Source organism: Salvia splendens, chromosome 1 (genome assembly GCF_004379255.2).
Source record: "Salvia splendens isolate huo1 chromosome 1, SspV2, whole genome shotgun sequence".
Classification (NCBI taxonomy): Eukaryota; Viridiplantae; Streptophyta; class Magnoliopsida; order Lamiales; family Lamiaceae; genus Salvia; species Salvia splendens.
In genome coordinates this window covers 43,471,459-43,483,379 of record NC_056032.1, presented here as the reverse complement: position 1 = coordinate 43,483,379, position 11,921 = coordinate 43,471,459, and the positions used below count along the sequence as shown (strand labels likewise).

At 32.1% G+C, this 11,921-nt stretch overlaps 1 protein-coding gene across 1 annotated transcript; it reads left to right on the top strand.

The window, feature by feature from the left end:
* Positions 1-4,623: 4,623 nt before the first annotated feature.
* On the top strand, positions 4,624-7,889 carry LOC121754045 (probable xyloglucan glycosyltransferase 12). Its single transcript, XM_042149377.1, has 5 exons — positions 4,624-5,630; positions 5,700-6,008; positions 6,186-6,476; positions 6,570-6,683; positions 6,783-7,889. The coding sequence occupies exons 1-5, from the start codon at positions 4,929-4,931 to the stop codon at positions 7,422-7,424; spliced, it is 2,058 nt and encodes a 685-aa protein (XP_042005311.1). The 5' UTR covers positions 4,624-4,928; the 3' UTR covers positions 7,425-7,889.
* The last annotated feature ends 4,032 nt before the right edge of the window (positions 7,890-11,921 follow it).

The following is an 11,921-nucleotide window of genomic DNA, read 5'->3' as shown; positions in this document are numbered from 1 at the left end:
TTGGATTTTTAACATTTTTATTTAAATTATCAATTTTGTTATAGTGTTATCAAAATTACACCTTACCAGCTAATATCACTTGGTTGAAAGTTATAAATTTGTTAATTGAATAAAGTTAAGTGAAACTAATAAAGACAAGTGAAATTATAGCTAAAAGATAGTATTTCGTATTAATGGTAAATTAAATCAATGTCACCTTCAATTCCTTCCTACCATATTAGACGTGTAATCAATTAAAATATTAAAGGTGTAGTGTAATTAAAAAAATTCGTGAAAATGGTTATCTCACACTTTTGAATTGTATGATGTTGATGCAATAATATTTCCGAGTACGATACACCATTTCTTACTTTAGAGTTTAGACTTTTCTTTCTAAAATCTAATCCATTATTTTTGGGCAAAAATATTCAATTTTTAGAATAAATATGTGCAAATATACAGAACGCAAATTCTGGTTTTATTATTTAAGGAATATCCACCAAACATTTTTATCCAATTTATCTTCGTTAATGTGTTTCATATATTTATATAAAGTATAATTATGTTTCTCCAACAACTAAATGTACGTAGCTCTATTTCCGGCAAGTGTTTGATATCGGTAATAGGTTAATTAATTTATTGATTTTGATACAATGTTTTACTCGTATTTTTTCCGAAAAATGTCTCACATTATAATCGTTTTATCATTAAGCGTTTTAGTCAAAATTAAAAAAATGTCTCAGATTAAAATAGTTTCAACCTAATGTTAATGTGAGATATTTTCGACAATTATGATAACGCGAGATATTTCTCTGGTAAAACCAGAGTCAATCTTTTGATAATTTTCTTGAATCGAAAAATTTCGTTAGACAATATTATATATTTGAATTATCCGACCTCAACTAATCAAAAAAGAAGTAAAAATATGTTTCGATGTATAAAATCGAATAATTTCACAACCCGTTTAGTAATTCAATATAATTGGACTATTGATTATTTAATTGTTATCCAAGATATATGCATAACATATTTAGAGAATAATGTAGTATGCGCATGTGGAATATCATTGATGTGATAGTTTTGTTATAATATTCTATAGTTTTTTTTTTTTATCATATTTCTCTGACTTGACCTTTTATCACTCATGAGTCATGACTTCCATGTAGACAGAATAAAGAAATTAAAAAAGAAATAAATAATAAAGGGATTCTGAATATATTATAAAAAAAATTATCATTGGAATTTTGTCAAACAAGATTGAACCCAGCCATATTTTCCAACAAATACAATGGATGATGATGTGAAATTAAGTACTCCGTGCTACTAACATAGTGACGTTTCTAAACAGTTATTCAAATTGATTAAAAAAGAAAAATAAAATTATATCCTTATTATACCGCACCACACAAAGACAAGATTCTTAGTGAAATAATACTTCTTCTATCCCATAAGAATATGAACAGATAATATAATAAGAGAATTAAGATAAAACTAGTAAAATAAGAGATATGAGGAAATAATAGTTAAGGAAGTGTTAGTAGATAGTGAGATCCATATTATTAGTAGTATTGTAATGGTGATATAAGTTGTAAATAACTTGATATATAGAATAATAAATTGAGATAATTTTGCACAAATGGAGTTGCCATACGTTTATAGATGGACGAAAATAAAAAGGTGTATATATTATTATAATAATAGAAAGAAAAGTTGAAGTACAAAAGAATGTTCTTTTATAATTGAATGGAAGAGCTTCGAGACTATATCCCCGGCCTAAGCAAAGTCTTCTAAAGTAGTAGGAGTATTAAATTCGGTTAAAACCAAAATAATTATTTCAAAATAAGTATTATTAAAGTAATTATAATTATTTTAATCATAAATTTTAATCAAATCATAACTAGTCTCATAAAAATTTAAAATAGAATATAACATCACCAGGTTTTAATTATTCTTATACTACAAAATATCGTTATTGGGTGATGCTCGAAATGATATTATTTCATTAAAATTAAAAAATAAAAAAAATAAAAGAATATTATTTTGAACATCACATTAGATTGTACAATAAGTTAATTGCAATAAAAAAATTGAAATTTCGTGATTTAAGTTTTTTGACTTTGTAAAACTAATTACAAATTGGCCAAATATTGTACTCCACTTATTCCAAAAATAAAAATACTTCTACATTGAATTAAAAATTAAGAAATAATTAATTAATTTAAAATACTACACCTTCATGAATAATACTCCTATATAAGCAATACGAGTATATGCTCATTCTTTCATCATTTTTTATTTATCAAATCATATTACACGCATCACAAGCCATTCATTAAAAAATGCACGACATGATTCACATCCAAGTTTAACAATTGTTTGGTGGAAAATCAAACAGGATCTGGATAAAGTGATACTAAAAAAAATTATATATATATATATATATATATTTCATTATACTGTTTATAATAAAGTCCAAATATTTTATTTGGTGTTATAATGTTTTAAATAAGTAGACAGTAGTTGACGTCTCTTTTCTTTATCAATATGCCTTTACTCCCTTTTAGCACCGCATTAACTTGTCGATGTCGCGCCTTTATGTAAATTTACGAAAGTGGACATCATAGATTTAAGCTACCTACTACAAAAACTGTCGGTGCATGAAGTACACGGGAGGGCTATTTTCGTCATTATGTCGATTATTTAATCATTATTTTTGAAAAATTTTATTTTCCTTTGAATGGATCTTCAAAAGTATATCCTATTTTTCAAATAGTGATGATTTAGAACCTCTACACTAAGTACACCTACTATAATGAATGAATTTTTTTACTGCATAACATTTGAAAAAACTCAATTTTGAAAAATTATTGGCTTTCTTCTCCTATCACATTAACCTTATTCGTTATATTTCGATCTTTTCAACATATTAACCGCACACACTAACGTTGAAATGCACGAGTGAGTGTGCCATAGTTAGCACACATTTGCTACTCTAGAGAAAAAAACTCAATCAACGAAACTTACAATTTCATTACAAACAATTTTTGGGGGGTTTTAGGCTTTAAATAGCATTTGTAGGCTTTATATCAGAATCAAGGTATCTTTATAGCAGTTGAGCTATACTAAACCATCCCAATTCTAGCATTTTTAGGCATTTCTATTTACCTATGGATATGTTAATTATTAGGTCAATTATCTTGAAATTTAAACACTAGATTTGTACTCCTAAATTTCAAGTAAAGAGGGAAATTAGGTCATTAAAGACATTAAAATTCGGCTATACTTTAGATTACGATGGTATAATGCGATTTTTAATACACAAAACTTCACCCTCAAAAATATGGATCTGTGTCAAATTTTGGCCGTAGTTATAACCATTTTAAAGTAAGGTTGAAATCCTAACTAACTAATTCCATATATTTCTTAAGGTAATTGGCTCCGAATTAAATAAAAATCGGGTATTGAAGTGGCAATATTTTGTTTGCACATTTGTCTTCTGCTGAATAAGTATATATAATTGCTATAGTTTAGTCAAACACACACTTCCACAGACAACATAATATCATAACATAAGCAATCAATTTGGAAAAATCCAACTATACCAGAAAATATCTGACTAAGTCGTTAAATAAAAAAGTAATTTAATTCCTTCCTAACTAGCTAGAAATTGACAAATAAAATTGCAATATCATTATCCTTTTCACATGCAATAGAAAAGGTTGAGTTAAATTGTTGATATACATATATTCAATATTACTTTTGCTAATATTATAAGTAGTGCGATCTAATTGTCCACTATATTAAATTTCACATTTTATAAATTTATTTTATTATAAAATTAGTATATAAAATATAAAAATATTATTAACTTTTTTTACTCATTTTTAAATTTTTTTTTTTCGTTATGTTAAAGTCAGACATTTATAGACTATCATTTTTTTCACCACAATTGGTTAGTCAACTAATCAATTTTGTAGTAAGAGATAAAATGATAAATTCAAGAAAATGAAAAGGAATAAATGAAAATTTGCTTTATTTCCACTCCAAATCAGAAAAATAAACTTTTTAGTTTATATCTTCCAAATCCCATAATTGAATATATTTCACCGCACAAATCCATTAAATTCTTCTCCCCTTTCTTTCTTTTAAAAGTTAGGATTTTCTTTATTTCCAACATTTAACTCTTATTGAACAATTTTTGCTTCTAGGCTGCTATACATTCATTTAAAAATTACTACAGTAGGAGTACTATATTTCCACATTATTATTATATTAATAAATCCTTGTTTGCCCACAATATTGTGTCGGTTTTATTGTATGATCTATTCTTATTTCATTGATTGGCCTTTTACCTTTGTCCCTCTTTCCAAATACCAAAAACTCACATTTTCCCAATCCCTTCATTCGCAAAAATCATAAAAAAGATAGATTTTGAGATTAAAATATTTATCTTTATTTTTTTCTTGAGGGTTTTTGGTTTGGTAGTGGAGAAGATAGTCTTTCTTACACAGAACATGCTGTCGGTTTTATTTTTGGTATTTTCATAATTTACCTTTTCTTTTTCCAATTAATACTAGTATAATTTCTTGATGCAAGCTGTAATTTTGTAGTATAGGACTATTGTACTATACTTGTGCTCAACAGTCTTTACATTACTCCATTTCTCTCTCTCTCTCACTAAATGGATAGTGTTTTTCATCATAATTTAAGCTCCTGCTGCAAATAATTCTCCAAACCAATGTCTCCATTGTTTTGGAGACGTCTAGCTTCATCTCATAACTCCCACGCGTCGTTCTCTCTCTGCACCTCTTCTCTCTCTCATCCAAAATGAAGTTTTTGTAGCATTCCCTCTCTCCAAAACTCCCCCCTTTTCACCTCTCAACCTTTCTGCAGCAGCATTACCCCCAATTCAAGAAAAGTGCCACCGAAAAATCCAATCTTGAATCGAAATGTCTCCTCCATCTCTGTGGTGGGCGGCGAAGGAGACACACCGAGGCACGCCGGTGGTGGTGAAGATGGAGAATCCCAACAATTGGTCCATGGTGGAGCTCGAATCCCCCTCCGACGACGACTTCCTCTGCCAAACCGAGGCCGTTAAGGGAGGCCGCAACCGCAACGCCAAGCAGCTGACTTGGGTCCTCCTCCTCAGGGCCCACCGCGCCGCCGGCTGCCTCGCCTCCCTCGCCGCCGCATTCCTCTCCCTCACCTCCGCCGTCCGCCGCCGCGTCGCCTCGGGCCGCACCGACACCCCCGGGAAGTCGAGATTATTCGCCTGCATCAAGGGGTTCCTGCTTCTGTCGCTCCTCCTTCTCGGTTTTGAGACGGCGGCCTACTTCAAAGGCTGGCATTTCCGGCAGCCGGATCTCCACCTCTACGACGTTAGGGGCGCCTTTGATTGGCTCTACTCCACTTGGGTTTTGATCAGGGTGGCCTATCTCGCTCCGCCGCTGCAGCTTTTGACCACTGTTTGCATAGTCCTCTTCCTTATCCAGAGCTTGGATAGGCTGATTCTCTGCCTGGGTTGCCTCTGGATCAAGCTGAGAAACATTAAACCTCTTGCCAAACATGGCATTGTGGATCTTGAGTCTGGTGATGCTGATGGCTATTTCCCAATGGTGCTAGTTCAGATCCCTATGTGCAATGAGAAAGAGGTATTTCTTTCTTGAATTCTTGAATTTTGGGGGTTGTTTATTGAGTTTGGGGGTTTTGGATTGTGATAGGTTTATCAGCAATCTATTGCTGCTGTGTGCAATTTGGAGTGGCCAAAGGGGAGAATGTTGGTTCAAGTATTGGATGATTCGGATGATCCGGTAACGCAGTCGATGATAAAGGAGGATGTGCATAAATGGCAGCAAAATGGTGCCAATATCATATACAGACATAGAGTTATTAGGGAGGGGTATAAAGCAGGCAATCTTAAGTCAGCCATGAATTGCAGTTATGTCAAAGATTACGAATTTGTTGCCATTTTCGACGCTGATTTCCAGCCCAATCCTGACTTTCTGATGAGAACCATTCCTCACTTTAAGGTATCTTTTGATTTTCCCTACTTTTGAGTGACTAAATTTGGTCTTGATTGAATCTTGAATTGCTTGTGATGTTGTGGGATTGAGTAGTTATTGCATTATGTCATGATGCTTTTGTTTGTAAGTGAAAAGTGTAGTGAATTGTAAGTAAAAAGTGTGGTTTCACTTTGGATTTTGTAGGATAATGAGGATGTAGGATTGGTTCAGGCAAGATGGTCATTTGTGAACAGGGAAGAGAATCTGCTTACGCGGTTGCAGCTGATTAATCTGGCTTTTCACTTTGAGGTTGAGCAGCAGGTTAATGGGATTTTCTTGAATTTCTTCGGTTTCAATGGGACTGCTGGTATATGGAGGATAAAGGCGTTGGAGGAGTCGGGCGGGTGGTTGGAGAGGACCACTGTTGAGGATATGGATATTGCTGTTCGCGCTCATCTTCATGGATGGAAGTTCGTTTTCCTTAACGATGTTGAGGTAGTAGCTAATTCAATTGTTGTGGTGATGGTTTTCGGCCCTTTTCTTGCTTTCCTTATGTGTGTTAGTTATGTTGCTTTGTTGAATGTCCAGTGCCAGTGTGAACTGCCCGAGTCGTATGAGGCTTACCGGAAGCAGCAGCACAGATGGCATTCCGGGCCAATGCAGCTCTTCCGCCTCTGTTTGCCTGACATTATTCGATCAGAGGTATATCGAAAAGGCTGCCTTTTTATACAAAAAATGTGTTGAAGATTTTGCTATTGTAATTAGAGGTAATGATATATGTATGTGAATGTGATTTTGCAGATAAGCATTTTGAAGAAGGCCAATATAATATTCCTATTTTTCCTTCTAAGAAAATTGATACTCCCATTTTACTCATTCACACTTTTCTGCATCATTCTCCCCATGACCATGTTCATCCCGGAGGCGACGCTCCCGTCGTGGGTCGTTTGCTACATACCGGCCACCATGTCGTTTCTCAACATACTCCCGTCTCCAAAGTCGTTCCCATTCATTGTCCCTTACCTCCTCTTCGAGAACACCATGTCCGTAACCAAATTCAATGCCATGATCTCCGGCCTCTTCCAGCTTGGGAGCGCATACGAGTGGGTCGTCACCAAGAAATCGGGGCGCTCCTCCGAGGGCGACCTCATCTCCCTGGCCGAGAAGGAGCAGTCCCCCGCACCGCCCCACAGGAACAACTCAGAGCCTAATCTAGACGAGATGCGTGAGGAGATAATGCAGCAGGAGCAGCTCGCGGCTGAAAAGAAGAAAAAGAAGCACAACTGGATTTACATGAAAGAGCTGGCGCTCGCATTCCTTCTGCTCACAGCTTCGGCGAGAAGCCTTCTGTCGGCTCAAGGTATCCACTTTTACTTCCTGCTCTTCCAAGGGATATCGTTCTTGCTCGTTGGCCTAGATTTGATCGGTGAGCAAGTCGAGTAGGGTGGAAACATCCCATAGCAATGTAAATCAGTAGGCAAAATTGTCTTTGGATCGGAATGTGGATACTTGAGATTAAGCTTATATTATACGACACGAACTTGGACACGAGAAACCCGCGATCATGTGGGATGAAAGTCGCCTTCTCCCCACATCGGGGATGGGATGATCTCTCTTTGAAGGAGAAGTGAAAAGGGAAAATAGAGACAGATCACCATTTCCATTGTTAGTTTTCTTGTTTGGATTCTTTTGTTTTTTTTTCTAGTAAAATTCCTTTGTAAGAAGAATTTGTGTTCCCTCACAGCTGAGGGATTTAGGAAAGTAGTGATCTGATAAAATGTGATTCACTTGTTGAGGTGTGGATGGAGATTCATCTATATATCTCTTTCTCCCCTCTCACTTTGTTAGAAGGTATATATTGTAATAAATCCATTTGTCTTCCAAGAATTTCTCTACCCTTCAATTGTACTCTTTCCACCATAAAATCTACTAGTATGTCAGTAGGGAAAATTGTCGGAAAATTTAGGTTGGTCAAATTCATGGTTTTTACTAAGCTGATTTTTTAAATTGTTGGACATACTAAAATTTGACCAAATTTCATGATTTTCGACAAATTACCCTTAATAAAATGTTAGAGATATTTAGAAAATGGTGAAAGTGCCTTATAAAGGACAAGTAGTATTAGGTTAAAATGGTAGATCGTGAATTATTAACCTAATACTATCAAATCAAACAGGTTTCATAAGTCTCGATCTTATCTAATTTAGGAAACCGATCAACACCTTGAGAATAATTCGTAACTACTACGATCCACCTTCTGTAACCAGCATTTAATTTGAACATTTGTCGTGACAATAAAATTTGGAGTTAAGATGAATAATTAAAGAAGCACCAAAATCAATTAATGAATATTAATGGAAGAAGGGCCTATCCGTTGTGTTGCAGCTAAGAGCATGGATGAACATTCATTGAACAATATGTTACACTCTGCTGTAATTGTTATGCACCATTAATTATAACCAACCTCTTTTCTTCTTCTTTTTTTCTTTTTAATTTAATTTTCTTTTTTTATAACAGTTGAAATTTATAAATCACGTTGCAAATATCATAACAATTAACAAATAAGTATTTGTGGAAGTTATTTCACCCTCTATAATAAAGACAAGATAGTAATGTAACATATACTAAGGAAAAAATAAAATAAATTAAATCCTAACTTGTCTCTTATCATATTTGTTGTTTAATGTGTGTGTGGGTGTGAGTCATAGATGAATCAAGTTGTTAATGGAAATGAACGGTTAGCATATTTTGTGTTGAGACACACATGTGGAAGAATATGACCTTTGTCCTTGAATGAATTTTTTTTCACAAACAACAACATGCTCCCACATCACCCAATAGGGACAATCTAACTAACTTTTCCAATTATTTTATCTTATTCAAAACCTATAAACTAATTTCTTTCATTTTACACAAAGAAGTAACATGAGAAAAGTTGAGTCCTATATATATTTATTGAATCATTATTCTACAATTGAATTTGTATTAATGCCTTGGATCTAGGTGGAATTGGAGTCAATTGATCCCACTATCGTTCTATAATGCCCGAAAACTTCATTAAATTAGGTCTTTAGACCGGTGCCGATCCCATGGTGTGATAGTCTCATCTCAATCCGTTCACTTTCATACTTCGTCTGCCATCTATTGCTAGCAACAACCACCGCACTGCATCTGCTTTTCAATACCAACGACGACCTTCTTCACTATATCCAACTTCACGAGTTTCATTTTCTAGATCCAACACTGATATCTCATCGCTTAAATGGTCACCCATTATTCATCTAATTTAAGATAAGTGTACCAACTTCACTATATCCAACATGTATACGTAATAATGTATGTGGAGTTTTTAGATTTGTTTGAGTCCAATTTCCCTGTAATTAACAGCTCATACAATACAAGTGAACTAGCTAGGGTATAATTAAGACAATCTTTAAAATCAATATATAATTGTGACCTCATATGTTTCGTGACCATATTACATATACCTATACCAATAAATAAGGTTGGTGGCGTAACCTACTACTGCCAAAATCATTACTTATTATCACCATCATTATTAATATAACTGTAATAATTTAAATATTTAAGTGTTATCTTAATTTTAATTTATTGCTGAATTAGTATTTTCTATTCATACTTTATATTTTCTTAATTAAGTTGGTTGGCATTGTTTACTGAATTTGTTTGGTTTTCATTTTTTTTAGAGGGGCGAAGTGCTCAAGAACAACGCTACAAAGATATAATCATACAAACTCCATAAATTTGATACTATTATTATCATTATTTCTTTTTTAAATAATAGTATATCATAAAAAAATTTAGCAGTTAGTTGGATGGATTCAGACATGTTTCAGCATTATTATGTGTATTTATTCACTCTTTTCTGCAACTGGGGCGACATGAATGAAGATTTTGTGGAGGTGGACTCTTTAAAAAGCAAGTGTCCAGCAATCAAGACCAAAGCAAGAAACGAAAAACAAAGATCAAGAATTAAATTAATTGGTTTACATGAACTTACATGCCATTATTATTTTATTGTTATAGGAATTAGTCTTAAGATTTTTTCGATGATTTTTGACATTTGAATTCTAAATATTTTCTATCACCCAACAAAAATAAACCACTAATAAGGGAAATAAGTGAAAAGAATACCAATGAAAGCGTAGCTACTAGAAAATGCGCATTTTGGATCTAGTATATATATAGATCAATAAAATTATTAAAAGGTGCGAATCTCGTATTCTCGTGAATCTTTATAATTTGCCTGCATGTGACCTAATATTCTAATGAATTAAATAAGGTAGAAAGATTCACATTTTATAGATATCTATTTTACTAATTAAAGGCATTTTTATACCAATTGATATGGATGTGTCTTTTCTATTTCTTTAAGGGAATGACATGTAGCTCTCTATTTTAAAAAGGCCACTTTCTTTTTTTATATAAATATTCGATCATGAGAAATCCACACCATTAATAACTTCATTACTTTCGTTATTAAAAAAATTTGTGAGGCTTGTCTCCTCCTCCTAAGGTCAAAATTAGGATATATTAAAATTCCTATTCCGTAGTATATTTTGAATGATATTTGTAATTATTTTATACTCTATCCATCCACTAACATGGTTCTTATTGTGGCAAATATTTTAATAAATAGTGTGAATTAAAATAGTTAGTATAATGTTTATTCCATTTTTATATAATACTACTAATATTAAAATGAAATGAGTTAATGAAAGGTGAAATCTATTAGTATCATTTATCATAAAGCGAAATGAGATTCTGTTTGATGGACGAACAAATTACTGACAGTCAATTTGTTCATGATTTGATGCATTGTGTAGTTTGATGCCTAACTTTATATGTTGAGCTCTTGAAACCTTTATTTCCAATGGGTCATCCTTAAGAATTTATTCGAATTCAAACACTTCTAATGGAAGTCCAATAGCAAGCCCGACCCATCGATTAAAGAATTTTTTGGATTTTATTAACATTTAATTAAAAAATTGAGACCCATATTAAAACTAAGAGTGAACTATAAAAATAGTCCATGGACTATGTGTTTATCTCGCTCATGGTCACTGGACTTTAAAAATATTATCAGACATCCCTGAATTAAGGGTTTATTTCAAAAATGGTCATTTTGGCTTTTTTCTCACCCAAAAATGCCCTTTTGGGGTGTTGGAAAATTTGGTCTTTTTACCCTTTTAACTTTTTAAATTTGATATTATTTCAGTGATTTACTAAATCTGATATTATTTCAAAATTATCAATTCTTCCCTTTTGCCATCTTTCACTTTGTTTCTTTATTTCAATATTAGATTTAATTTTATAAAATTAAATTTTAAATTTAGATTTTTAAATAATAATATTTTTTATTAATTATTAAAATTATTAAATAACAAAATTTATAGTTTTAATCAATATTTGATAGTGTCTAATATTTAATCAATAAGGTATGCCAACACCAACTTAGTTTTAACCAATATTTAATAGTTTATCATAAATAGATCATATAACACGATTTATTCTGAAATAAATATGCATCTAATGTAATACTAATATAATTTTCGCTTATTTATTTGTAAACAATCAAAATTAACTAGAAAATTTAAATAAAATACTCCTATATAAAATTTTTAGTTAACTTCATATTATTTAATCAGATGCAATTATAACAACCGAACAAAGGCTAAGTAGAATAGCTCTTGTTTTTCCTTCATGATTAATATTATTTTTCCATACTTTTTCAATTCAACTGAATATTATTTAAATAATAAAAATTAATAGTTTTAATCAATATTTATAGTGTCCATGAATTAATAGTTTTAATTAAATTTTTTTTATTGATATTTAAAAATCTAAATTTAAAATTTAATTTTATAAAATTAAATCTAATATTGAAATAAAGAAACAAAGTGAAGGATGACAAAATGG

Coding starts and splice junctions, on each gene's coding strand:
- LOC121754045 (XM_042149377.1), top strand. CDS start 4,929: ATGTCTCCTCCATCTCTGTGGTGGGCGGCGAAGGAGACACACCGAGGC. Junction 6,477..6,569: donor TTTTCCTTAACGATGTTGAG/GTAGTAGCTAAT, acceptor TTGAATGTCCAG/TGCCAGTGTGAACTGCCCGA. Junction 6,684..6,782: donor CTGACATTATTCGATCAGAG/GTATATCGAAAA, acceptor GTGATTTTGCAG/ATAAGCATTTTGAAGAAGGC.